General features: G+C 36.3%; 2 protein-coding genes across 3 annotated transcripts; both read left to right on the top strand.

Annotated features, from left to right (window-relative positions):
- The first annotated feature begins 8,387 nt into the window (after window positions 1–8,387).
- On the top strand, window positions 8,388–14,439 carry LOC18442005 (succinate dehydrogenase subunit 5, mitochondrial). The gene is made up of 4 exons (XM_006852229.4): window positions 8,388–8,607; window positions 12,149–12,462; window positions 13,305–13,490; window positions 14,092–14,439. The coding sequence occupies exons 1-4, from the start codon at window positions 8,472–8,474 to the stop codon at window positions 14,146–14,148; spliced, it is 693 nt and encodes a 230-aa protein (XP_006852291.2). The 5' UTR covers window positions 8,388–8,471; the 3' UTR covers window positions 14,149–14,439.
- A 1,721-nt stretch (window positions 14,440–16,160) lies between these two features.
- Window positions 16,161–24,368, top strand: LOC18442006 (protein DETOXIFICATION 29). Of its 2 annotated transcripts, XM_020671996.2 has the most exons (9): window positions 16,298–16,807; window positions 17,834–18,375; window positions 19,047–19,133; window positions 20,535–20,591; window positions 20,714–20,952; window positions 21,704–21,788; window positions 23,397–23,515; window positions 23,828–23,914; window positions 24,060–24,368. In XM_020671996.2, exons 1-9 carry the CDS (start codon window positions 16,514–16,516, stop codon window positions 24,221–24,223), a joined length of 1,674 nt encoding a protein of 557 aa, XP_020527655.1. In that variant the 5' UTR covers window positions 16,298–16,513; the 3' UTR covers window positions 24,224–24,368. The 2 variants fall into 2 exon arrangements, with proteins under 2 accessions (XP_006852292.2, XP_020527655.1); XM_006852230.4 differs by lacking the exon at window positions 21,704–21,788 and having other exon boundaries at window positions 16,161–16,807.
- Window positions 24,369–26,438: the final 2,070 nt, after the last annotated feature.

Raw genomic sequence — 26,438 nt, 5'->3', positions numbered from 1 at the left:
CGTACTTTTACAACGCTGAATTGCTCATTTCAAAACGTCGGACCACCACTTTAAAACACCAGACTGCCCCTTCAAAATGTTGTACCGCCACTTTAAAAAACACCAGACTGCCCTTCAAAATGCCGGACCGCTTTTTAAAAATGTCGGACTGCCCATTTCTTCAATAGCATAATCCTCGGATCGCCACAATGAAACGCCGGAGCGCCCATGCCAACAAAATAATCGCCGGACCGCCTCTTCAAACCCCGGACCGCCCTCTTCAGCGAAAATGATTTATTATGTAAAGGAAGGGTATTTTTGTCAAAAAATGAACTTTTTGTATTGGGGGTATTTGCTAAGAAAGATGTTTTTTTTTTGGGGGGGAGTTGCAAGGAAAAGTTAAGTTGGGCTTAAATTGATTAGAAAGTCCATATCTATGGGATAAAGGTCTAGTAACTGAATCATAAGATTTTGGTTTAGGAATTGAATGATAAGGTTCAGACCCGTTCCTTTTCTTTTGATCATGGCGGCAAATCTGAGGAATGGATGGTTCATATCTCTCATCTCGCACGTTGTTCATCTAATAACTGAATGATAAGGATCTAACCTATTCCTTTTGATCATAATGGCTAATCTGATGAATTGATGACTCATATCTCTCATCCCTCATGTCTCCAAGATAAAACACTAGAATCAAATTTTGTTGATGGTTATCTCTATGGAACCCTATCCCCTCTGAGAAACACTATAAATGGGGGCATCTTCTCCCATGGACGCTTCTCTCTCTTCTCTCTTCCTACTTTCTCTTCTTCTCTCCTAAATATTCTCTCTCTCATAAATTAAGTTGTAAAGGGTGGTACGCCTCACCTAGGTAGAGAAATGGTACAGTCCACTTACACACTTAGGTTGATATTTATTTTATTGAGGTTATTAAGTTCTGATATCTTATTTTATTGAGGTTGAGATTTATTTTATTGAGGTTACTAAGCTCTGGTACCAATGAAAAAGGACACGTGTGATCTAGCCGGAGTATATCGTAAATTTTCTTTTATTTTTTTTCAATTCTTTTATTTTCTTCACGGTCTAGATCACTCATACGAAGTTATTTTACAATATAACAACTTCAAATAAAATTAAAATAAAAGAATACAATAGAATCTCAATAAATTGAAACTATTCAAAACAACACTTTTCATTAAAAAAAAAAAAGACACAACCTATGCTTGGAAATAAAAGATATAATAAATAAATATGGAAGAAACAAAAGAGGGTACCGGAGATTACTTCAACTGAGCTTCTTATACCCCACACCGAGTCACCACCTTCCGATGGCGCGTGATCTAATGATGGTCAACCTTTCAATGACGCGTGATCTAATGGTAGTCAAGTTTCAATCTCAATTGGGAAATGACAAATTACACCAATCTCAATCGAGAAAGCAAGTTTAGACAAGTCACACTAATGGAACATAATAGTGGTCAACTTTCAATCTTAATCGAAAAACCAAGTTTGGACAAGCAAACCAATCTCAATTAGAGTTGGGATAAGCCACATCAATGGAACATGAACCCTTTGATCACAAAACTCAAACCTTAGATGAATCTTCTTAGCAACCTAGTTTGAAAAAGATGCTTCTATTTTCTACCACAACCCTATATTCTAATATCCCAAAGAGAAATGAGATATCATGAGAGACATCATGAGAGAGATAACAACTCTCAATAGCCTAAACTCCTTAGGTTATTTCATAACATGGGAGAGAGAGATCTCAAAGATGAGAGAGCGAGGCGCCCCATTTGGTAGGTTAAGAGAGAGATAGAAAGATAAGATGTAGATATTTTGGGTAGAGACAATATCTTTTTATAGGCTTTGGACAATATTAGGGTTTTTTAGGGTTTTCCTTGACTTGCTTCTTATATGAGATTAAATATGCACCATTGATATTGAGTAACTTGTGGGGTCAGGGATATGAGTCGTCAATTCTATAGATTGGCCATCAACAACATATGGAAGGTTGTAGAACCATTATCCCTCACTTCCTAAACCATTTTCTCATCAATTAATTCAAATAAAAAATTAATATATGATAATATTATTCTTTCTTATTTTATGCTCAAGCTTTGTCACATATACTAAAAATATGATTCAAAATCTCTACAAGGCTCAAGCTTACCAAATACATCTTTCTTATCCTACACAACAAGAGCTTGTGTTATTTAGAAAGGGCAAGTTACCTAGGTGAGGCGTGCCTCCCTTTGTGGCACATAATGGGCCCCACCTAATTTGCTATGGCGGGCCCAAAGGTCCTAATGGGTCTCCCATGTAATTATCATATTTTTATATTTTAAAAAAATCATAAAAACATTATTTGAATATTTAAATCAATGTCTCCATTTTATAAATCCAAATTTGATAAATAAAATATCCAGAGATTTAGAAAAATTCAAATAATAATTCTAAAAATCATATGTTATTAAAATAAATTAAATTAAATACTTTGATAGGAAAATGATCCATATGGTTTATGAATAAATCAACGTACCAAAGCACTCCACCTTTAACTGTGGACCACGTTCCACATCAGCTTTCTCAAACTGACCCAGCAGTTCTCATGACCCATAATCCACTGCAGAGGCTTATGATTGGACCACCAAAGTGAATCAATTGCTAGGGGAAATAATCCCATTCTGTGGATTTTAGATTCTCCCCTAAAGACAAACCATGATCTGCTAGACCATGATGCAACCATGACTATAGGGTGCATATGGGTAATTTCTCTCACATATACACATTTTACCCTCAATGATGAGTTACTATCTTAGATAGTTGATGCCATGTGATGATACAACAATAAGGTTTTAGTCAGGTCTCTATAGAATATTCATAACATAAGGGTTACAAGGTCCATCGGCTCTCATCCGGGTATACTCTGACCTCATTAAGGGTTAACTCATTAAACCCTCAATGGTTTTATCTCTATACCCAGGTACCTTTAGTTTTCCAACTCGGCTGACCTAGCACGTCAACCCAATTTCGAGTATCGATAAATTGCATTTGCCTAGTATGATCTACAAGAGGACCACACTCCCACTGAGTTTATGTTTCACTATATATAATGCTTATACATAGTCTCATAAGGCCTTTAAATGCCATATAAATCCAATATCTTCCACTTGCCCTTTGGAGGCCTTATAGTGAACACGGTCCGGACCAGTTTCAGACCTGGAAACTTCATGGCCCAGCTAAGCATGGCCAGTTCTGCATGCCCAGACTTAGCCCAATCCTACATAGGGAAGCAATTGATCAAGTCGACTTTGACCTTGACTCTGACCTAACCCCACTAGGTTTCACTTGGACCCAGGTTGGGTCTAAGTGACTTGGACTTGAGGACCCGGATCTAAGTCCAGAATTTTTTTAAAAAAATTATTGTATGCATTATTTAATGAAAAAAAAAAATAAGGGTGAGACCCTAAACAATCAAAGTAAGGCATGTCTCAAATTTCACTAAAAGAGGTTTTTTCGATGCCCAAAAATCTTCAAATAGATCATCTCGACCTCAAGATGTATGAACATGAGGAAAAAAATTCCAAGTCTTAAAAATAGTACACCATATAATGCATTTTGTAGACTGTCAATTTTGAAGATTTTCAAGCAACCGCAGATCTACTCGATCTACGCTATTTTTAAGCTTTAAAATTTATAATTAAAGATGAAAACTTTTAGGCCATCATAAAGATTTATAGTATTGAAAAAATATTTTTTGATACTATTTGCAGATGAATCTTACTTTGATTGTTGACGGCCTCAACCTTATATAAATCACACCCTTATTTAATATATATATATATATATATATATATGGAAAAGTCTTCCCAGCGCCTATAGGCGAAAATAAATAGTGATTTAGCCTACCCTCATCACCGTCCAAATTTTATCGCGCGGTCACGACTGTCTGATAGTGTTTTATTTTTCATTTTTTTTTCTACAAATCAGAATGACCTGAAATTCAAAAGGTATACACATCTTACTAAGGCGCATCAAATAAAAATATAATAAAAATTATCTGTAAAAAATAATTTGACCAAAATACCTCAAAAACATTTTGGAGGTATTTTGGTCAATTTTTTTATGTAAAATATTGTTTTTATATTTTTAGAAGGTTCATCTATTTTTGATAAATGCAGGTTCTAAATTTCAGGTCATTCTGATTTGTAAAAAAAAAAAGAAAAATGAAACACTACCGGATAATCATGACCGCGCGATGAACTTTAGATGGTGATGGGGGTAGACGAAATCACTGTTCATTTTCGCCTATAGGCGTTGCATAATGTTTTCCTCTATATATATATATATATATATATATATATATCCTTACAATTTTCTTTTTTCCTTTTACATTTTTTCAAATTTCCCATAAATTTAGATATATTTTTTATCAATAAATGATGGAAATGACCAAGCGTGGGCGATTCTATCCATTTTCTGAACCTTGGGGTGGATAACAAACTGATAAAAATTTGTTGACACTAATTTCCCCCATAAAATAAATCCCGAGTTCCTTTTGCCTATTTTTGGTGCTCCAGGAACTGGAAAGCGAAATGTATATCGCCCTTAGCAAAAATCCTCGCTGAGAGTATTTTGAGGACCTCAAATTATCGACGTGCGACCTACCGTAAAAAGAGAAAGAAATGGATGGGCATCACGATTAGCTCAAAAGAACTCACACCTATGATTGCCCCAAAGGCCCTCAAATTTATGGAAGAAAAAATCAAATATTTATATACTCATAGTGATTCTAATAAGGACGTCATAATTTCATATCCAAAAAATCCTTTAAAGTCCATTTCGAGACAAAAAGGATTTTTAGATCCAACATGTGAGCACAATGTAAGCCCTTCTCACTAAAAAGGAATATACGAGAGCAGAATATACATCTATTCTACTATACTAGGTAAAACATAAATAATTTTAAGACCTCATAATTTTTGGGTTTAAATTAAGCAGAATGGCAGATCATAATTCGTGTTGTTGGCCTCAATGAGCTGGAAACAATTTTGATGACGATGATGATGAAACCTCCTCAAATTAGAGTCAACCCAAAATGTCCTTTTCTGTAAAGAAAATTAAGAAGTTTATAAAAAACAATATCTGATTTCATTGGAGAATAGTGTATATCCGTTTCCTCTAGCAAATCCCTAGCTAGGAACATTTGGGGACCTGAATTCTCAACCTAACCATCAAACGGAGCATCTTAGCTATGACAAAAGAAGTCATGCTCTAGGATTAGTCACACGCCATCCGATTTTGGGATAGTCTGACATTGATATTTAGGTAAGTAGTTTATTATTATTATTATTATTTAACTAGGCTCATTAGTGCTCCCACAATAGGTGCCAAATCTTTAAATTAATAAAATTCTTCTAAGTAATTCAGAAAATCTTTAAAAATTATATGTCTCATACCGTAAATAGGTCCTTTACTTCCATGAGATCGTACTATACAGGCTTGAAAATTTCAAATCATCATCATCATCATCAAAGTTTTTTCCCAACTAATTGGGGTAGGCTACACGAATTTTAGTCTACTGTTTTGATTTATTAAGGGTCATACCCTCATTAATGTTATAAGTCTTCCAACCATGCCCTTGAGGGCCTATTCCTTGTCATTTTTGAACCTTTCATAGAAACATCCTAACATGTGCCGTATTGGGTTTGCGCCATACAAGACTAGCCCACGTAAGTTTACTTTATCTCATTATCACCTATTAGTGCCGCACCTAAATTCTCCATAATGTATTCATTTTGAATTCCATCATTTCTTAACTTGCCACTCATCCATCTCAACATCATCTTCTCAGCTATGCTCATTCTATGGGTACATTGCTTTTTGATCGCTCAACATTTCCATCCAATTGCATATATCATCACAAGGATATATTTTTGTAATTTGGTTTTCTTAATGCAAACCCATCACATGTACCATCATTCATCCTAAGTTTGGTTTGTATAAAAAAATTTATATGAAATGATTTTCATAAAAGTAGCTCCTTGTGTCTAGAGGGGCCGTTTGGGTATCTGAAAATCTATTACATGGAAATATATTACAAGGAAATATGAGATTTACCATGTTTCGGTACACTTCACCACTAAGAAATGAAAATAAATTACACAAGATTTCTCCAAAATATGTGAAATCTATTACGCGCATGACGATTGTGAAATCCATTACGCGTAGGATGGCTGTGAAATCCATTACACGTAGGATGGTTGTGAAATCCATTACGCGCTTAATGGGTAATCTAACTAAGTAAAAAAAAAAAAAATCCGTGCACATCCATTCTCCGGCCATTCTATCTCTCTCCCCCACAATCCATTTCTATTGTCTCTCTAAGCTCCCTGCACACATCCATTTCTACACTCTCTTGCTTACATCCATTTCTATATCCCTTTATCTCCAATTTAGGTTGTAGCCCTCATCTGAAGCTATCAACTCTTATATTACTATGTCCTTACTCTTCAAGCCCTTGAAGCAATTTTACGTATGTTCTGTGTTGTTTTTAATTTTTCTCATCAATCTAAAGGGATTTGGATTGATTGGTTGTTGTAGAAGATTTTTCAGATCTCCTCATTGAAGATTGGACCTCAATATCAATCTGAGATACTCCTTTCTTCTGATCCTTTGTTTCCAAAACCATTTCTATAGGATTGGAACTTGCCTGCTTTTCGTTCTCGGTTTTGATGTCTTTGAGCTTATTTTGAATCTCATTTATGTAGGCTATGGCATCCCCCATAAGAGAGACTTTGTCCACTTTGGTGATATTGGGAGCCACTGCCCTCAAGAGCATAAAACCTCTGGTTAACTTTCTCTCTCCTCTATCTCTCTGCCTTAACATGGTTGAGGGGTTCTTCTCTCTCATTAGTTGGTTTTCTCCCTCTCTTTTTTGGTTTTCTCTCATTAGACTGAATTAATTTACTCTCTTTAGAAGTTGCCTATGTGACGTAGTGATCCCCATTAAAGCTAATTTGATTATGTTCTTTCTGCTATTGAATTTGGGGATAAATTATCTCTAAATAATAGATTTTTGGGTTTTTGGTTTCTTATCAGTTTGTTTTCTCTCTCTTATATGCCCTTGTTTCTCTGTGGTGCTCTGATTTTTCATCCTCTTTATGATGCTTTGATTTTTCATGTAGCATTTGCTTATCTAGTAAGGCCTTTAAGCTTTTTTTTATTTTTCATTTCCCATTTATTCATATAAGATCTTTGATTAGTTGTTGTAATGGACTTATTCATTGGTCTTTTCATCGGAATGTTAAAATCGGTAACAATCCATTTGCAGGCAAGTGCTGGTAAAATATTTGATAATGCATTTCCCGTATTTCTTTCAGACATAGCCAAACAGTAGCAATATATTTTCTAAGTTGCATCTAAATACTACCTAAACAGTAACAATCCATTTACAGGTAATATATTATGCAGTAATGTATTACGCTAATATTATATTTCATAGACAATATATTTCCAGATATCCAAACGACCTTGAAGTATTGAGTTTTTTCATACCAATTTACTTTGGAAAAGGTTATATAAGTGTGAGTCTCTAAACAATTAAATTAGTGCACACCTAAAAAATTTCATTAGAAGAGGTTGTTTTGATGCCCAAATATTCTCAAATTGATCATCTCGACCTCGAGATGCATGGACATGAAAAAAAAATGGATTTCAAATTTTGGAAATAATGCATCTATTAATACATTTTGGGACCGTCAATTTTCAAGATTTTCAAGTTTTCGTAGATATTCTCGATTTACACTATTTTTCAAGCTTTCAATTTTATATTAGAGATGAAAATATATTTTAATGCTATCACAAAGATTTCCAATATCCAAACCACATTTCTCAATACTAATTGAATGATTGTTTAGAGCCTTTACAAGCAGCATCCATTTACTTTTACCATAAAATAAACAAATTGGTGGGAAAAAATACTGTACGGACTGACATGGGGAAGGACTTGTGGATTTTTTTCATGTCAACATGAACTAAATTTTATTGATAAGGTGGCAATGGGTTGGCCGTGGGCTGGGCTTGCCCTGGCCATGGCTCGGGCCCGGTCATTGTTTGCATGGGACAGGACTAGTCGTGGCCTTGGCTCTGGGAGGGCTGGCCAGGCCAAAAACAAATGAAAAAAAAAACAATAGAAAAAAGAAAAGCAAAACAGGCCCGGCTCAGGTCCATCCCTGGCTCTGTTTGGGCTAGGCCATGCCAAAAACAAGCGGGCCCAATCCAATTTGGGCCGGTAGTTGTTTTAGAGTGGCCCGGGGCCCTGCAGCCCTAAGTGATTGATTCATAGGGGAAGTCTTATGAGTATAACATGAGTGTATTGACGAGGTGTTTGAGAGAAAAAGATTGCACCAAGGATTAACAATAAAGTACAAAGTAATTTGTAGGAGCTGCCGAGGCTAGCTGTGCTCGATCCCGTAGTGGACTAGAAAATGGCTGGAAGGATCGCAGCGAGAAACATATCTAGGGTTTTATGCTCTCGAACCAGGCACTTTTTCTCTACTTCCTTCACGCCATTAGATTCCTCTCGAAGTTACCTACCTGTTGATCCAATTTTCAAAGCATCTGGTAAGAGTTTCACTCTTCTGCTCTCTCCTCTGATCCTTTGTGTTAGATTTTCCACTCTTCAGATCCTTCTCTCTCTTCAATCTATCATTTGGTTTAATTGATGATTCCCCATTTGTGCAACTGTGTATCTGATTTAGCGTGATGTGTGGTTTGTGATGATTGGATTGTAATTATATTCGTCTTTGAATTTCTGGAGTTACATGTACATATATGAAATCCTAAAGTTTGTTAAGAGTAATCTGTGGAAGTGAGCGTTTATAGGAGAGAGCGATCTCTCTCTGCGATGGTTGTACAGTTAGGACTTCTTTTTAGTGCCATGGCATAATTGTTGGTATTCTTTTGTTCATATACTGGCTTTACTTCTGAATTTCTTGCCTGAAATCATAATGTATAAATTGTTCATTGATTCATGCGAATAAAGTCCTGAACCTATGGAGAACTATGTTATAATTATTTCGTCTATCTTTGTTTGGGTCATTCTGTCTCAATAAGTTGTTAGTTGTTTGGTATTCTTTTCCTTTGATCAGTAATTGGTTTTCACTTGTAATATGATCGAAAACTAACAAAAGAAGGAAAAAAAAGAGAGAGGAAAAATACATAAATGCATAAATGGATGACATATAATGCGGATATTTGGAAATGTTTGGTATGCCATATTTCATCTAGGTTTGCCAACTAATTAGGACTGAAAAATGATTAATATAAAGAAAAAGAAAAAAGATGAGAAAGAAACTGATTTGAAGAATATGTTGTAAAATGATCAGGCTGAACACACCCATTGTAAGATTCTATATATTATTATTGTTGGTGTGGTTGTTGTTGTTGATTCCATTTATTGTTGTTGTTGTTGTTGTCTTCTTTGTTGTTTTTGTTGTTTGCTTTTTCCACAAGACCCTTTCTTTTCAAACTACAAGGTTCTCTTGTTGATGCTAACATTAGTATGAAAGCCACTTTTATAACCCCCAAAAGAAGACAACTTCTTCTGTTTCAGTCTCTCTCATATCCCTCTTCAGCTAGGTCACCACACTACTTGAACCTTCAATCTCTCTAAACAATTGAAGACCTTGGCTTTCGAATCAGAGACCATACTTACAGTTCACCACGACACCATCAGTAATTCGAATCAACCTAATATCTCCATCAGATGCCCTCAATGATTCTCAACACAAAAGTTTAGTAACTAATTTCCCATGTGCCTCACCAATTCCATAACAGACCCCAAAACCATGGATGAACCTACTTCCCTCAGGCCTTATTCATTCTGACCATATTTTTCTCCAACAACTTCCATTTTTCCTCATTATTTTAATGTCACTCACCCAAGAGAGCCCTATTAGTGAATTTGATATTTCTATTGCTCAACCCACCCTGCCCTTATTTTTACAAACCTCTTACCGTTTTACCATATCAAATCCATGACCTCACAATTGCTTTTCCATAGAAATCATGTTTTCTAAATTCAAGGGCATACATGCTAATATTTGGAATTACGGAATATCAGATTGGGATGTTTATATGAGTCGCTTTAATAAGAAAATTCATCTCAGCTAAGGGTGATTGTTGTCATTTCCATGGCACAAACTTCCTCTGATAACCATTTTTTACTACAAACGTTTTTGTGACTTACCACAACAAAAGGGCAGGGTCAATTTGCTACAATCTAAGGAACCTACCCTTCATCCCATACGTACATACTTACATACATACATATATGTGTGTAATTCAAGTCTTCACCTGATTCACCAGGGAATATTTTGATTGCTTTTGGCAGAACACTTACTACTAGATTGGATCGGAGGTCAACCTGTGGAGGCCCCATTACTATTGGAACAAATTCCCTGTCTCTACTTTAGTTTGTTGTTTAGTGAGAGTTTTCGGTCTTAATCCAGATAGGTCGGTCAGGGGCACGTCGGATTGGTAGCTGCTTAGTCTCATCCGAGAGACCAATCTCTTTGTACTGCTCAGTCATATGTATATGTATGTAAGTATGTATGTGTGTATGTATATTCTTTTATATATTAAGAAATTTTGTTCTTAGATTCCTTATCTTTGGAATTGTACATGTTCCTTCCCTTCCCCATTTTATCTTCCTTTCTGGTTATAGTTCTAGATTTGCTCTCTCCCTTGCATATTTGTGCTGCACTTCTGTTGACATCTTAGGCATGCTTGTATTGGGTTCGATTTCTTAATGTTAGGAAATCTACTTGATGTTGTTACCATACTTAGAATTTGAACCAGATATTCCTTTTCTTCTGAACTAGCCGTACCTAGATACTGTCATAACTCCTCAGCTCAGAATGCCTACAGGGTGCAGTTCCTCTCATATAGCTAATCTATTAACAATTAGGTTTCCCATGAAGGGCGATGTGCTGACAGGGAAACGTAGACTGCATGATGCTCTCATGCCCTATTTTATACATGCTGTGACATAATTTTGAAAGATTCGTCATGTTGCATTTCAAAGGCTCCTTAAGAAAGACTTCGACAGGCTTCCATGTACTAAAGCAAAAGGGAGAAGAAGCTTTATTGGGCTATTCGCCCGACCAAGAGATGTCACATCATGACATCTTAAGCCCCCAAGAGGCAGCTATTCTCATTCTTCATTACTTTATTGGCTTCCTTGATGGCGTCTTGGAGTAATGAATTGGAAGACTTCCACACCTAGCATGTAACAATAATACCAAGATTTATTGAAAACTTGAAGATGGTGGTCACTTAAGCAGTCCTTGGGAACCTATCAGTTGCCAACTCTGACATTCATGAATCCCTGATCACAAAGAGAAGGAATCCAAGGGGAAATGCCATGTAGAACATCCCTGAATTCAAACTTATAGGCCTGAATCACCTCAACAAAATTTAAAAGCCTATAATCACTAGTGTTAATGGGCCTACGAGTCTTAAATATTTTTGTGTATAATCTTTCATTGATAGGGAGCACTACATATTCTACTTTTAATCTAAAGTACAATTTCTAAAAGATTAAGCAAATTGAGTCATTATAGTTTTCTCTTAGGGCATGTTTGGTGCGTGTGAAAATATTTTCATGAAAGTATTTTCACATGAAAGAATATAGATTAGGTGCGGAAGTTTTTTCACACTAATTGGTCCTAGTGCATTTTTCACACCAATTGGCAGCCAATTGGTGTGAAAAAACGCTCTCACCTAATCACATGGGGGAGTTCATTCATGTTAAAAAGCTTTCATGGAAGTATTTTCACCCATACCAAACGTGCCCATAGTGACTAGATTTAATTGTCATCTTGGTCTTGGGATCTAGATATGGGTCAACCTTGATTTCTTGTCACCGATATTATGGCTAACACAGGTTTGGCTTAAGTGCATATGTGAATGAGGTTCCCTACTTCCTTATATTTGCAACAGGATATTTTGGTTCATCCTGCACTTTGTATGCATATTTTTTGTTCATTTGCCCATTAATACCTGAATGCATTTTAGATATTTGCCCTCAATTTATATTCTGTACCACTCATTTAGCTTTTGTAATTTTTACTTCCCATCTGTTTATTGCACTTTGTTGCAGGTATGAGCAAGTTCCCTATTTTAATGAGAATTGGCAACAGACGCGCATTCAGTGCAGACGTGAGTCAGTTACCTGTAATAACTGACCCTGATATCTTACTCCCATTTAAGGATTTAATTGCCGCAAGTTGGGATGAGCTCCCCGATACTGTAGTTTATGATGCCAAGAAAGCACTATCAAAATCCACTGATGACAAGGCTGGTCAGGAAGCTTTGGCAAATGTTTTTAGGGCAGCGGATGCTGTTGAGCAGTTTGGTGGAGTCCTTGTATCTCTCAGAATGGAACTCGATGATGAAACTGGAATTACTGGCGAGGTACATTCCGTTCCTGATCATTTTTGGCATTTAGAGAAATGAATTCGGTTCCTGTGTTGCAAGAACTTGTGGTGAATCAGTCATTTATATTTTTATTATAATGTCATATTATTAAAATAAAAATGAAGAAATCAAGAAAACAACTTTCTTTTATTTTTAAGCGGGATCCAATATACTTGCATTGGCCCAGTTCAGACTGATCAATATGCCAACCCCATCTGCCTACATTTTCTGAGCTTAAAAGAGGGGACAAATGAGCCCAATTCCTTCAATTGAGCTGGACAGGTTGGTTGACCTTCACTTGAAATTTTGAACTACTAAAAAACATGATTAATTTATGGTGTTTGGTGTGTTTGGGCTGAGATGAAGCAGCTTGTTTTGGTTAAACTTAATTGATTCCATTGAAATTCGACTGGGTAGGTTGTTTTCAAAAACTTTCATTGACATGGTATTCTAAACAAGATTATTTACAAGGAAATTGATCAAAAAGATGAACTATTTAACATTTTGACCCATTTGTTATGATTCAATTTCAAAAAGCCCACCAAAGGACACATAATCATGAGCTAGAACAGTTGATATTTTAGTTGTGTTTTGATAGATGGCTGAAATGTCATGTAGTTGATATTTTAGGTGTGGTTTGATAAAATTCCCTTATTTAAAATGTTTGTTTATATTGATTATTTTGAACCAATGCATGTTGATGGTCAAAGAAAATGATTGGAACCTGTCCAAACTGGGTGGCCAGAGAGTTCGTATTTGATATATCCCGAACCAGCTAAGTTTTGATCTTTTGTAAACAAGGTTTATTTGAACTCCATGGCTTTGTTTTACTTTTGTAGGCTGTGGGTCCCTTGTCAGATGAGCATCAAGATGCTATGCATGCAGCATATAAGCGGTACATGGCATACTTGGACTCTTTTGGGCCCGATGAGACATATCTGAGAAAGAAGGTTGAGACAGAGCTGGGGACAAAGATGATACATCTAAAGATGCGATGTGGTGGCCTTGATTCTGGATGGGGAAAGGTAAAATTTGTTTTGTCTTTGGGTGTCTATTTTGCTAGTGCTAGTAGGCCAACAAAGTTGAATGTTCAGCGCTCAACATTTCAGTATTATACTTCATCCTTGAATTTAGAGGAAATTATGACTTCTATGCTTATTTACATGATTTTGAAAGTAAAAATGGACTCTTTGGTTCAGTTAAACTGAAACGGAGGCCTGTTTTACTAGATCTTATAGTTGGTGCTGAATCATCCAATTTTACTGGAGCATTTTGGACCCTGTCCTTAGCCACCTATTCATTTTGAGTTTTGGTTTTGGTTTCTTTCTTTTAAATATTTTTCTTTTATATAGGGTAGAGGCCATGGGCAAGATTCAGACCTCTAACTCTCATGAAAACCCAAGTACAAAATCATCTCAGTAGCATTTCTATTTTTTATGGTATTGATGTTTCAGTTAATAAAAGCATCTACTTCCTTGTTAAGCGCATAATACTATTAACTTAGAGAACACCTTTTCTTTATGATATTGATCCTAAATGCTGAATTTTGGAAAATGCTACTATCATCGAACTCTGCTTGCTATCATTTTTATCCTCAAATGATGTGCTAGTTGTCTTATTTTGCAGATCACGGTTCTTGGGACCTCGGGACTTTCAGGTTCCTATGTTGAACAAAGGGCTTAACTGTGTGGCCATACATTCAATGGTGGGCATGCTTTTTTACTTAAGAACATATCCTGTGCACATCCATAAATTGCTGTATAATGCTTGGTTAAGAAGGTTGACTCATGTTTGTGGAACACTACTTCAATCTAAGTGAAATGCTGAGAGGGGGGTGCTTTCACTCATCACTTTTGTATCTTTGTGGAGTCTGAATAATCAGTCATGATTTTCTGTCAATTTTTGGAATCGATGCCATGCATTGTGTATTTCTCTATATATGTTACTAAATAAGGACGCTCTTGCTTGCTGCAACCAGTCGATTGTTACTTCCACCTTTTTTTCTTGAGTGGTATATCTTTGTTTAAAGGAGTCACTGCAGTGGGAAATCAGATACTTCATGCGTTTTTAGTTGCTGATTTTTTTTTGAGACTCACCTATTATCGCCGTTTTTTAGCAGAAACAAAGTTTTTAGTTGCTGATTTTTTTTTTAAACTTACCATTTATCGCCATTTTTAGCAGAAACAAATAGAGTTGTCTTGAAACTTACCATTCATCACCATTTTTAGCAGAAACGAATATAGTTTAGTGTCCTCTGGTTCCCTACCCAGGCACATAGAAACTGCCAAAGAATCTCTCTCTCTCTCTCTCTATCTCCCCTGCCCCACCCTCCCCCTCTCTCTCAGCCAGAGGCTACTTTTTTTTAACCTCTGATGCATAGCCTCTGAGTTGGGGCAGGAGGCAGGGTGTGAAGGTGTCATTTCTTGAATCGCTGAGATTATTACTATTTTTTCTTTGCATCAAAGCCATAAAGAAATAGATATTGTACCATTTTGCGTCAAGCTATAAGAAATATATATTAATTATTCTTCTACATATTTGAATGGCTTCAAGTATCTGTCTCTTTTCAGTGCAATATCTGCAAAATTTTCTGAAAACGACCATTGTTTCCCTTAAAATATACCACATCCATTTACTTTTACGGGAATTTAACCAGTAAATGTCATACTTTTTCATAGATCATGGTCCTGAGTTGGGAAGTTCCGTGTTCCTCATTTGGGCAACTGACATCATACGCATTATATCGACCAGGTTATTTTCTAGGGTTGTAATCTTGCTATTACACAAACCATAGAGAAACTTAGATACATCTTGATTAAAGAATCTGCTGATTTGATTGCAAAGAATGTGATGATTAGCGTTTCTACAGCTACCATGGTTGCATAGATAGTTTATTGTACCACTTTCTACAGCTCTGTACGAATATGTTGTACTTTGCACTACTCTTTTAAGGAAAGATTACCTTGTATTTTTGAGAAGGATATAGTATGTGTTTGTGTCCATGTTGGAAAAACCGGGTGATCTAACCAGTAACCGTTCGGTTACATCGGAAACGGCCATTGGCATGGTTTCCGGCGGTTTTGGTGATCGACTGGTATTTAAAAGAAAATAATTTGAAAAATATATATATGAAGTCCCAAAAATAACGAATTTGGTTTGTAATATATTTTTTAATATTCATTACATAATGGTAAAAATTAGAAATTGTTTTGGTCATTAATGCTCACTTTTATATTTTCTCATTTTTTTCAAAAATTTTAAAAAATGCCCCTAGGCACCTTTAAAATCCATTTTTTGCATTAATTTATAACTTCATTTGAATGTATTTTGTTTTAATAATTTTTCATATGTTTTTCATATTTTAGTAGATTTTTTTGTTTCTTTTTTATTTTTTTCAACAAATTTTTGATCACCCGGGACTTGTTTGGTTGGAGTGGTTGAATCGGCTGCTTTACCGGTTAGGCCGGTTAAATCGCTTCCAACCCCATGTCCGATTAACCGTTCCGATTCGATTTTGCAAAAAATGGTTTGTGTGCATATGTCATCGTTCCTCCTATCCCATTAGCCACAAGCAATCCCCTTCGATTTTGCAAAAAATGGTTTGTGTGCATATGTCATCGTTCCTCCTATCCCATTAGCCACAAGCAATCCCCTGATAAACAATGAGTGTGTGTGCGTGTGTTGGCAATGGGTTGGGCAGCTTGGTTCAAAAAAAAGTAGGGCATGGGCCACAAACTGCAGCCCAAGGGCTGGGTTATGGCCACTTTCGGCCTGGTTGGGCCCGGCTCGGCCCTCTTTTTATTTCTTGTTTTTATTTTTTGTTCTCCATTTATTTTTAGCCTACCCCTATAGGGATAAGGATCAGGCCAAGGCCCGGCTCGTTGCCACCATCATCACTGGCTCCCCCGCCCAAAAGTCCAGTAAGTCGGCCGCCCTCCTTTCCAAACTACTAAAATGTATTGGAAATCACCGTCACGTTCCAAAGCAACAAGACAAACATCATAGCGGCCTCCCCCATCTAGTTTCAGAGAGGGAGAGAGAGAGATATATGGATGATCAGCACGAGCCCCTTATGGATCATGAGAACCAAGGGAATTTTATTGGCTTCCTTGAATTTGAGGAGGACATAGAACCCATAAGGAGCTTCGGTGATTTCAGCAGAGAATTCTATATCGAATCCAAGAAGTTATGGTGTTTGGCTGCTCCTGCCGTATTTACATCGATAGCTCAATACTCACTCGGTTCCATCACCCAGTCATTTGTTGGCCATGTTGGTACGCTCGAGCTTGCTGCTGTCTCCGTGGAGGGTTCTGTCATCGCTGGCTTGTCCTTTGGTCTTCTGGTATAAACCTCACTGTGTGCGCTCGTGCACAGGCATGTGTGTGTGTGAGACATCTATGTTATGCACATAGGCCCGGTATAAAATGGATTGTATGCTAGAAGGCCTTATTATTCATGGGACTGCAAACTATAAGATCGTTAATGTGTTAGATGTGAATTCCATGGCTCGAGGTGTGGCACAAATCTCAAAATGCCTAGTCAATGAATAACAAAAAAACCGCCCCCCCTCCCCCCCAATTTTGATTTTGACCTCCTTGTAATGCTTTTCCATTATAAAAGGGTTGTTCAGCGGAAAATAAATATTTCTTCTGAAAAAGGGATCTCTTGCAAAATTCAAGCATCTTGCAAAATCTTTACCAAGTCGAGCCAAAGATTTATGCCAAAAGCTAAAACCTCAAACATACTACATTCTACAAATTTTAGTGTATGAGAATGTCTGGAGTGTTATTACTGTCCTTCAATTTAAAAAAACTGGATATTACCAACTGCACTCACTTTACGAGGAAATCTACTGTACTGTAATATGCTGTTTCTCTAGAGATTATTTGTATTCTTGATGAAAATAAATAACACGGAAGCACTAAAATTATCAGAAGTCCATGGTTTTAAAAACCATACTTTTCTCACCCATTAAAACTCGAAGCCAAACTGTTTCTTGATATCTTGCCCTGGTTGCTATGAACTCGATATTTGACCTCACTAGCCACACTGCTATTGCTATTGCTGCTGCTGATTGAAGCTTAGGCATCCAACTTATGAGCCTATCTGTGATGCTAAGTGCACATGTCATGATATCAACATTAAAAAAATCAATTTTAATGGACTTTAAATTGGCATCCATGAATCAATTCAAACTAAAATGGGCATAATGGAAAATAGCCACCCTACCAAAAACATGTAACAGATGAAATTATCTAAAAAGTCAAAATGTACTACTTCATCTCTGTTAAATTCAGGTATCTTTTTCCTTAGTAAGAGCCCCTACTTTCCAACAAACCAAAATTGACCTCCACTAAACCTTTCTTAGTTAGGCATGGGGAGTGCACTGGAGACACTATGTGGCCAAGCCTATGGAGCAGGGCGACTTGACATGATGGGCATATACATGCAAAGTGCATGGGTCATACTCATCACAACCGCCCTTGTCCTTTCCCTAATTTACATCTTTGCCACTCCATTCCTTGTTCTCATTGGACAAAACAACAATATAGCTCATGAAGCTGGAACCTTTGCTCTATACATGATCCCCCAACTCTTTGCATTTGCATTGAATTTTCCCCTGGTCAAGTTCTTACAAGCACAGAGCAAGATGATGGCCATGGGTATTATATCAGTGGCTGCTCTATTGTTGCACACATTATTTAGCTGGTTGTTCATAATGAAACTATGCTGGGGCTTAGTTGGAGCTGCTTTGGTGCTCAATGGCTCATGGTGGTTCATAGTGTTGGCTCAGTTGGCTTATATTTTTAGTGGGGTGTGTGGGAGGGCATGGAATGGATTTTCATGGAAGGCCTTTCAGAATGTCTGGGGCTTCGTTCGGCTCTCTCTCGCATCTGCTGTCATGTTATGGTAAGAGAGAGAGAGAGAGAGAGAGAGAGAGAGAGAGAGAGAGAGAGAGAGAGAGAATTTTAATTTCTTCGCCTTTTTCTTTTACATTTCTGATAAGATTGTATTAGTTTACAAGGCCTGTTTTATTTGGACGGTGTATATTTGGCACTATCTTAAAAGATGTGCAGTTTTTGATATTTTGACATTGTCTTAAAAAACATGTCAGATCTACATCATCCAACTAAAATAGTCTGTGTAGAATATGATAACCTTATTTTTCCAATTAAGGTTTACACCTTATATAAACCACACCCTGATTGATTTGGGAAATGAACTAGTTGTAATGTCATGTGGTGAGTCCCCTGCCCACCATTGGATCGGTGGGTGAGCCCTTGACCATTGACGCAATGGTGGGTGGGTGACTTAATGTAGCTGGGGCTCACCATTGTGTTACGGTGGTGTGGTCTCTTGCCAACTGTTGGATCAATTGGTCAGAGCCTCCCCACCTTTATGAGATGGTGAGCCTCACACTGGGTTGAACACATGAATTTATATGCTTTTTTCTCAAGGACTTTTTCTCAGAATTTCACCAAAGGAAAATGATTTTTAGATATTCCCCTTTGTGAGGTTTAATTTCAGCTGTATTTATCGTATGAATTGTAGTATTGCCATTTACCAATTTTCTGTTGCAGTTTGGAGGTATGGTATTTCATGGTGTTGGTTCTTTTTGCTGGATATTTGAAGAACCCCGAAGTTTCTGTTGATGGTGTAACTATATGGTGAGCAAAGATCTGTAGGTAAACCTCACCCACACACACCAACGGCAACGAAACCCATTTTTAATAAACAAAGGAATTGTATGTTATGAGACCGTTTAGTTTTGGTATAAGGTGGTCACAATTACCTCTAGCCATCAATGCTATCTCCAATGGCAGGGGTGTGACAAAGTGTGAGAAATTGTTTTTTGAACTTTGAAGCCTGTCCGCAAACAGCCCTATCTCATATCTAACAGCTAAGTCGTAACCTTCTTGTACCAAAAGTAGGTGGTCTTATTGTGTACTTTCTCTTAAAGAAAAGGTAACTTGTATCTTTTGGCTGACTCAAAGCCCAGTTTCAGAAAGGAATTAGTACCAATTCAGACTCATCCACAATTCGGCTGCTCTGGTGCTTCCAAATTAGATTAGCATAAAAGAAATTTTCAAAATTTCATTAATATCTAATGGAATGGACTGCTAAACCTCTGTTTGGACACCAATGCATGATTTAGTTAAGCTGGCATACGTTGAACGACAAGACACCCTCTTCTGCAAATAGGACGAAAACAGGTATTCATCTCATTCCCAAATTGACCAAGTTCTATGAGTCTAAGGCACCCCCTCAGATTTGGAAATGGAACCCAAAGGGGATGCATAATGCATTGAAACAAATGTTCCAACATCTGAAAAGCCATCCCAACAGTGTCAAAGCATGTTTTGTGGAGGCATGCAAATGAGTCCCTAGGTAGGTGTAGCAGTTAGTGCCTCAAAACGCAACATTAAGTCATAAAAGTACAGAAACCTCACAGCTTGGAACTCATGGCAGGTTTGAATATCAAAGCAAATACATGGTAGATTGCTTAACAAGATCACATTGATTAAAACATGGAGCAAATACATACAGTTTAAGTGCCACTAAACCTTTAGAAAACCCCTCGTCTGCCATTTAGAGCCAACCCTGTGATTCGGGAAAGAAATCTGTGCTCAATGTCTATTGAAGCAAGCATTCAAACTAGGAAGAGAGAACCAATTGATTTTAATGGAAATTGTTTATCGAATGGGCTAAGCTGATTCAAGAAAATGGGGTCTTTTCCTGTTTCAACTTTCAACAATGGCCCCAGGTCTCAAAGTTACGAAAACAGTTTTAACTGCAAAGAGTATGCTTGGTGCTTTTCGAGCATCTGATGTACAATGGAGGTTTGAGATGTCTCATTAAGCTCCTCAAAGTCTGTCAATTTTCTGAAAAATATAAACTTCTATCATACTATATGGTCGCTTAACAAAGAGGCCAATAGCAAACTTCTGGTGATTTATATACAGCATTTCCATTTTCTGAAGAAACAGAACACATTTATCCTTCTCATTTTTTTTTAGCTTCACATAAGCTATAACACTGGTTGTTTGGTGTATTCCATATTAATACAGCATGAATATTTTTGTTTGGGCAATCATGATGGCCATGGGATTCAATGCTGCTACCAGGTCAGTAGAATATATCAACATTCAAACCTAATGAACTTCTTAAGTTCAGTATTATAACACCTCTCTCTCTCTCTCTCTCTCTCTCTCTCTCTCTCTCTCTCTCTCTCTCTCTCTCTCTCCAGTGTGAGGGTGTCTAACGAGTTAGGAGCTCGGCATCCACAGACCGCGAAGTTTTCTGTTGTGGTAGTGGTGATAACATCTTTCATGATGGGAGTATTTTTGGCTCTTCTTCTCTTTGCAACAAGGAATATATGGCCAAAAGCATTCACAAACAGTGATCAGGTTGAGAAGCTTATCCATGGGCTCACCCCTCTCCTTTGTGTATCCATTGTTGTAAACAATGTGCAACCTGTGCTCTCAGGTAAATGTCTCTCTCTCTTGCCTCTTCATAGCTTCTTCTTAGTTTAGTTTCTCTTCATTGTTCCCACTTTTGTTGAAGTTTAAGCTTAATTTGTAGAGAGTTGCTTTAGAAACTAATAGATTTGAAGTAGAAGGGGTATGGAAAAGTGTTCACTGAAGAAGAATTTGACCCATTAAATATCTGTTGGAGGAAGAACTGAAAATAAGCCAAAATATATATGAACCAATTGTTCATTTAATTCCTTGGATAAAACCTAATCTAGGAATATTTTTAGTGCCCCATAGATGTAATCTTTTCCAACTAGCGACTAACCTCCAAAATTAAAAATTTTAAATCGCACTCTGTATATGCCTTAAAAAAAGATTTCTTTGAACGGTAGACGTGCTATTGAAAAAAATCAGCTGTACCAAAGTGCTCTGTACATTTTTTCACCCAAAAAAATGTGCTCTATACATTTTATCGCCTGAAATATAAGATTGAACAGAGACTGTGAGATCCAAGTAGTAGAGAACTCAAATTCCAAGTCTTTTTATGTTTTTGGAAAATAGTCATCTATGTATTCTTAAGCGAATCCCAAAAATTTCATATTGAAAACTCCTTACAAGTAATATTTTTACTCGAGGGAGTAAGTGTAAAATTTGCTCCCGCAAGAGCTTATAGACACACTTCTAAAATAAAATTTGTTAGAAAAATATGATTTTAGCTTAAAATTTGGAAGTTATGACATGAACATTATGCCATTGTTAAATAGATAGTCAAAGAAGCATCATTGCTGTCCATTTAGAATTGAATGTGATAAAGAAGTTGGGGAACCTACCAGAACTTGATATCTCAAGGTATATATTCCATTCTCTTTTTCATCATCTTTCATCAATTGGTTGGAAGGCAATGGAACTTATGACCATTCTCTATGCTCAAATTCGAGTTTCCATTCTTTTTCATTTTTATTTCTAGTTGTATTTACCAGTTGTGATGGAAACCCTCTTGTATATTTTCGGGCCCATATAGCATGTTTTATAGAAGTATATTTTACACTTGGTCCTTTGGGCAAAAGACCTATTTAAGATAGTTTTTTAATAAAAAGAATTTGTGCTTCCACTTTAGAATTACCAGACGAGTATTCATAAAAGAAAAAAAGAACTTGGGTTATTAAATACTTAGGCATGATCATCTTAAAGTTTGACAGACTCTATTCAATCTTAGGACATTATTCTCTTCCCTGGGAGCATATTATCTTCTCACTGTTTCATACATAATTTACTTTTATTATTTTTCCTCGTTTTGCAGTAGTTAGGGCTTGTCCTGGGCTGGGCTGACTTGGCCCTAGCCCCGCCCGGCTTGTATTGCCCATAGAGGCCTTGTCCCAAACTAGGTCCTAGCCCTATCAGAGCTTACTAGGGCCAAGTCCAATACCATAAAAGAAAAAAAGAGAACGGTCAGACCGGGCTGAACCAAGCCAACCCTAACATGTTCCTAGCCCAGCCCAGCCTTTGGGCTATGTTAGCCGGCCCTCATGCCACATCTTATGGCCCAAGCTCTAGTTTTTTTAGGGCCGGGCTGCCCAACCCATTTCCTGGGGGTAAATTTGGAAACAAAATTTATATTGTAGTCTTTCTCTTTGTGAAGGAATAGCTACGAAGGCACTCATCACAGTTCCACTATGTATAAAACGCTATAGAGGAGCCTTAATTTTTTATAGGGAAAATGGTTTGATAGGGCTGCAGCTCTATTAAATTAGGTAAATTTTCGCCTCATAATTCACCGAAAATTATAATTGAAGTATTGGAAAACCGTTACTGATCATCTCAAATTGAACATACTAGTTGTAAAAAAAAAAAAAAAAAAATTTAAGCTCTAAAATTGTGTATATTAGACCGTCCATTTCAGCCTAAAAATATGTGTTAATAGATCTGCAAGATCTGTATTATTTTTGAGTTACAAATTTTATTATCGGTGTTGGAAATTGGTTTAGATCCATCATGAAGATTTCCGTTGCCTTAAATGCTTTCTAGACGAGGATTTGAGATGTGATTTTATTTTATTTATAAAGCCTAGGCGTTATAGAAACCGCATCCGTTTTTAATTAAAGTATCCTAAGGGTGTAGTCTCGGTCACTTGAAAACAATTTTCTATGGATTGTATTTCTACATTTGCGGTCTCGAGGTATAAAGCATCCATCTTAAAGATAAATGCAAATAGGCAGTCCATCTAAAAATATGAAACTAAGGGTCCAAATGTTTTATTACCAAAAAAAAAAAAAAAGTCCAAATGTTTTTTTAATAAAATTATTATTTTTAATTTTCAAAATTCATTTATTAGAGATTACATGTCTTTAAAAATTAGGTAAAAAAATCCAATCTCAAAATAGATTTTTAAAAGGTGTTTCATTTCTACATGTACTCGTAAAAACCGTATATTCTTATTTCCGTGTTTTAAATGATCAGGGGTAGCAATTGGAGCGGGATGGCAAGCCTTGGTCGCCTATGTAAACATTGGATGCTATTACATTTTTGGCATTCCTCTAGGTCTCATTTTGGGATACAAGCTCAACTTTGGTGTCCCAGTAAGAATTTATTCTCTTAATCAGTTTCGTAAGTTTGGATAGCAAAAAAAAGCAAGCTCATATATTTGGTTTTTGGATTTTTTATTTTTTATTTATTAAATTTTTTTTTTGGGGTAGTCAGTAGGAAATATTGGGCCCTACCTATTTTGGAAAGAATCAATTATTTTTTGAAAGTCTCAATGGAGGCTGTGACCTTTAACAAGCCCCAGGTGGGTACTGCAACCACGACACCAGCCCCGTTCTTGTATATTAGTTTCTATTCTTTTTCTAATAATTCTTTTTCTTTTCCATTTTTATTACCTTAAATTCTAGGGAATTTGGATTGGGATGCTTGGTGGGATTGTCCTACAAACACTAATTCTTGGCTGGATGACTTACAAAACAAATTGGAATCAAGAGGTATTGATTTCCCTTTCTATCCTTATTTCATAATTTGGATGAAACCATTTTCACTTTTTTTCTCTTTTAACTTTGATTTTCGTTTTGAATTGTTGTTTAGTTTAAAACTTGATTGGTGGTTCTTATTCCTAATGTGTTTGTGCAGGCATCAAATGCTGGGGACCGGGTAAAGCAGTGGGGCGGAGGGGGAAAAGACTAGAAATGTACGAAAATAAGGGTCTGTTTGACTCCTTGAAAAATCCAAAAAGAGAGCAGTATCTAAGGGTTTGTAGGGGAGAGAGAGAGAGAAAGAGAGAGCAGGGTTTATAGGAGGCAGATGATTAGGGTGAAAAAGATTTATTTTCAGATAATAAATTTTATGTATATATAGTTTGAAGATCTTTTTCCCAAAAAAATGCGATAAAATGGGGAATTTTTATTTTTAAAGAATAAAGGATACAACCAAGTATGAAAATGATACAACCAAGCAATTACCAAGCATATATATGCTTGAAAGCCTGTGCGGTCATATATGAGGTTGATGGATATAATTCCAGGAGCTATGAAACATGGACACATGCATCCAAAGGTCTGTCCAAGTCTTGACCTTGGTGGACATGGACATGGACATGCATGTCGATACTTTTAGAAACCATGCTATACTTATGTGGAGTGTCTAATAGCATGTCTCTTTTTTGGACATGTTTCAGTTTTAGAATTTGGTTTTTTTTATATTTGGAAATATCATTTTTTAATGAATAATATTTTATTTTAAAAATAAAGAAGTTCTAAAGTAGTAAAAATATTTTTAATTAAAAATGAAAATATTTTTATTTTCTATTGAAAGTGCAAGTGGTGTGGTCACATGATTTTGGATTAATACATTAGCACTATATTTGATAGCCATGCAATAAAGGTACTACGTTTGGAGTTGATAGTTTTATTTTTATTTTTTATTTTTACTTTTTCTCATGTTGTTTTGATGCATTGAGCTATAACAAATTTTTTATGAATAAAATTCTGATATACAAAGTGACATTTTTTGGACTTTGATTTAACAATTTTTTCCTATGATGATTTACTGTTGTTATAATATATGAATTGTTGAATATGTAAACACAAATGTGAACTATACATAAATTACATTTACATTCGGATGGTTGTGAGCATGTCATTGAATAGGCTCAAAGTCAAAAAAAAAATAATTTCTACATACTCCAAGCCATCCAATTTGATATCTAATAGTTAGGAGTAATTGTGACCTCCTTATAAACAAGATAAATGATCTCATTGTCTATCATACCTTTGGATACCGCATTTCTTTTGAAACTTGTTGTTCAACCAGAGTTTAAGAAACACAATCTTAGGTGCAGACTTTGGCACACATCTATCTAACTCTGCTCGCTGATTCTTGAATCAACTCACCGATTCCAGCACGTAAAAATTGTGACACCATAGACCTCCACTTAAAAAAAAATAAAAAAAATGAAGGAGAAAAGAATCCAAAACTAAAATAGCTCAAGTCTCTACAGTGAACTACCTGGTTCTCAATAGTTTGTGGTGATTCCCTAACTCAGGACCATCTCAGACCAAAGGCCCCAATTCCGATTGGACTCGGGCGATTCCAAATCTGCTAGATTTCGTTTTGATAACCAATTTCAACTTGTCTCTTGATTAGAGTGGTACCACAACTATGTTTCCTTTTGATGAGTTCGTTGGCATTCAAACCTCGGCGGTTATAGTAAGCTTTGTGTTGCATGCAACGACACAAATTCAAAGACTAGTTATCCTGTTTGCAAACACTAATGTGATTCGGGCCATTCCAAATCGGCTAGATTCCATTTTGATTGCGAGTTTCAACTGGTCTCTTGATTAGAGTGGTACCACAACTATGCTTCCTTTTTATAAGTTCGTTGGCATTCAAAACTGGGTTGTTATGGTAAGCATTGTGTCGTCTGCAACGAGACAGGATGAAAGACTAGGATCCTGTATGGAAACAAAAGTTTTTGGCAACGTGGTTGTTTTTAGATGGACAAGCTTTCTATGTTTCCCTTACAGTATAGAGGTTCTATCTTCCTTTTTATCCAAACATCCATTCTGAATGGAAGGCTGAGATTGCCCCGATCACAATGTCACATCTCTACACTATTTTATTTTTAATTTTTTTTATAAATTATTTTGACCCCAAATTTTGGACACCCATTCCTCTATTAAACTTGCACTAGTAAAAAATATAAAAAAAATATTTTCAATAAAATAAAATGACCAAAATACCTTTGAAATTTTTAAGGGGTATTTTGATAATTATATTTTATCAAAAATTTATTTTTAATATTTTTTGTAGGTGCGCCCTAATGAGAAATTGGCACGTACGATATTTCATATTCATACAGTTTGTATAAAAAAATTAAAAACAAAATACTATGAGACGTCAGATCTAAAATCAAATGATGAGTGGCTCTTTTCATCAAAATTGAACGGCTGGATGGTAGGGGGAGGATAAAACTTCTATGCTGTAAAAAAAGCATAAAAATCTTTCCATTTT

This window comes from Amborella trichopoda, chromosome 6 (assembly GCF_054954075.1).
Source record: "Amborella trichopoda isolate Santa Cruz 75 chromosome 6, AtrichopodaSantaCruz75HAP2 v2.0, whole genome shotgun sequence".
In the NCBI taxonomy this organism is placed as follows: Eukaryota; Viridiplantae; Streptophyta; class Magnoliopsida; order Amborellales; family Amborellaceae; genus Amborella; species Amborella trichopoda.
This window is presented reverse-complemented; position numbering and strand designations above follow the sequence as displayed.

Bases quoted from the DNA above. Each gene is read 5' to 3' on its own strand.
- LOC18442005 (XM_006852229.4), top strand. From the start codon at position 8,472: ATGGCTGGAAGGATCGCAGCGAGAAACATATCTAGGGTTTTATGCTCT. The intron at 8,608-12,148 runs GTAAGAGTTTCA...ACTTTGTTGCAG, and splicing joins TCCAATTTTCAAAGCATCTG to GTATGAGCAAGTTCCCTATT. The intron at 13,491-14,091 runs GTAAAATTTGTT...CTTATTTTGCAG, and splicing joins TTGATTCTGGATGGGGAAAG to ATCACGGTTCTTGGGACCTC.
- LOC18442006 (XM_020671996.2), top strand. From the start codon at position 16,514: ATGGATGATCAGCACGAGCCCCTTATGGATCATGAGAACCAAGGGAAT. The intron at 20,592-20,713 runs GTCAGTAGAATA...CTCTCTCTCCAG, and splicing joins GGATTCAATGCTGCTACCAG to TGTGAGGGTGTCTAACGAGT. The intron at 23,516-23,827 runs GTAAGAATTTAT...CTTAAATTCTAG, and splicing joins AGCTCAACTTTGGTGTCCCA to GGAATTTGGATTGGGATGCT.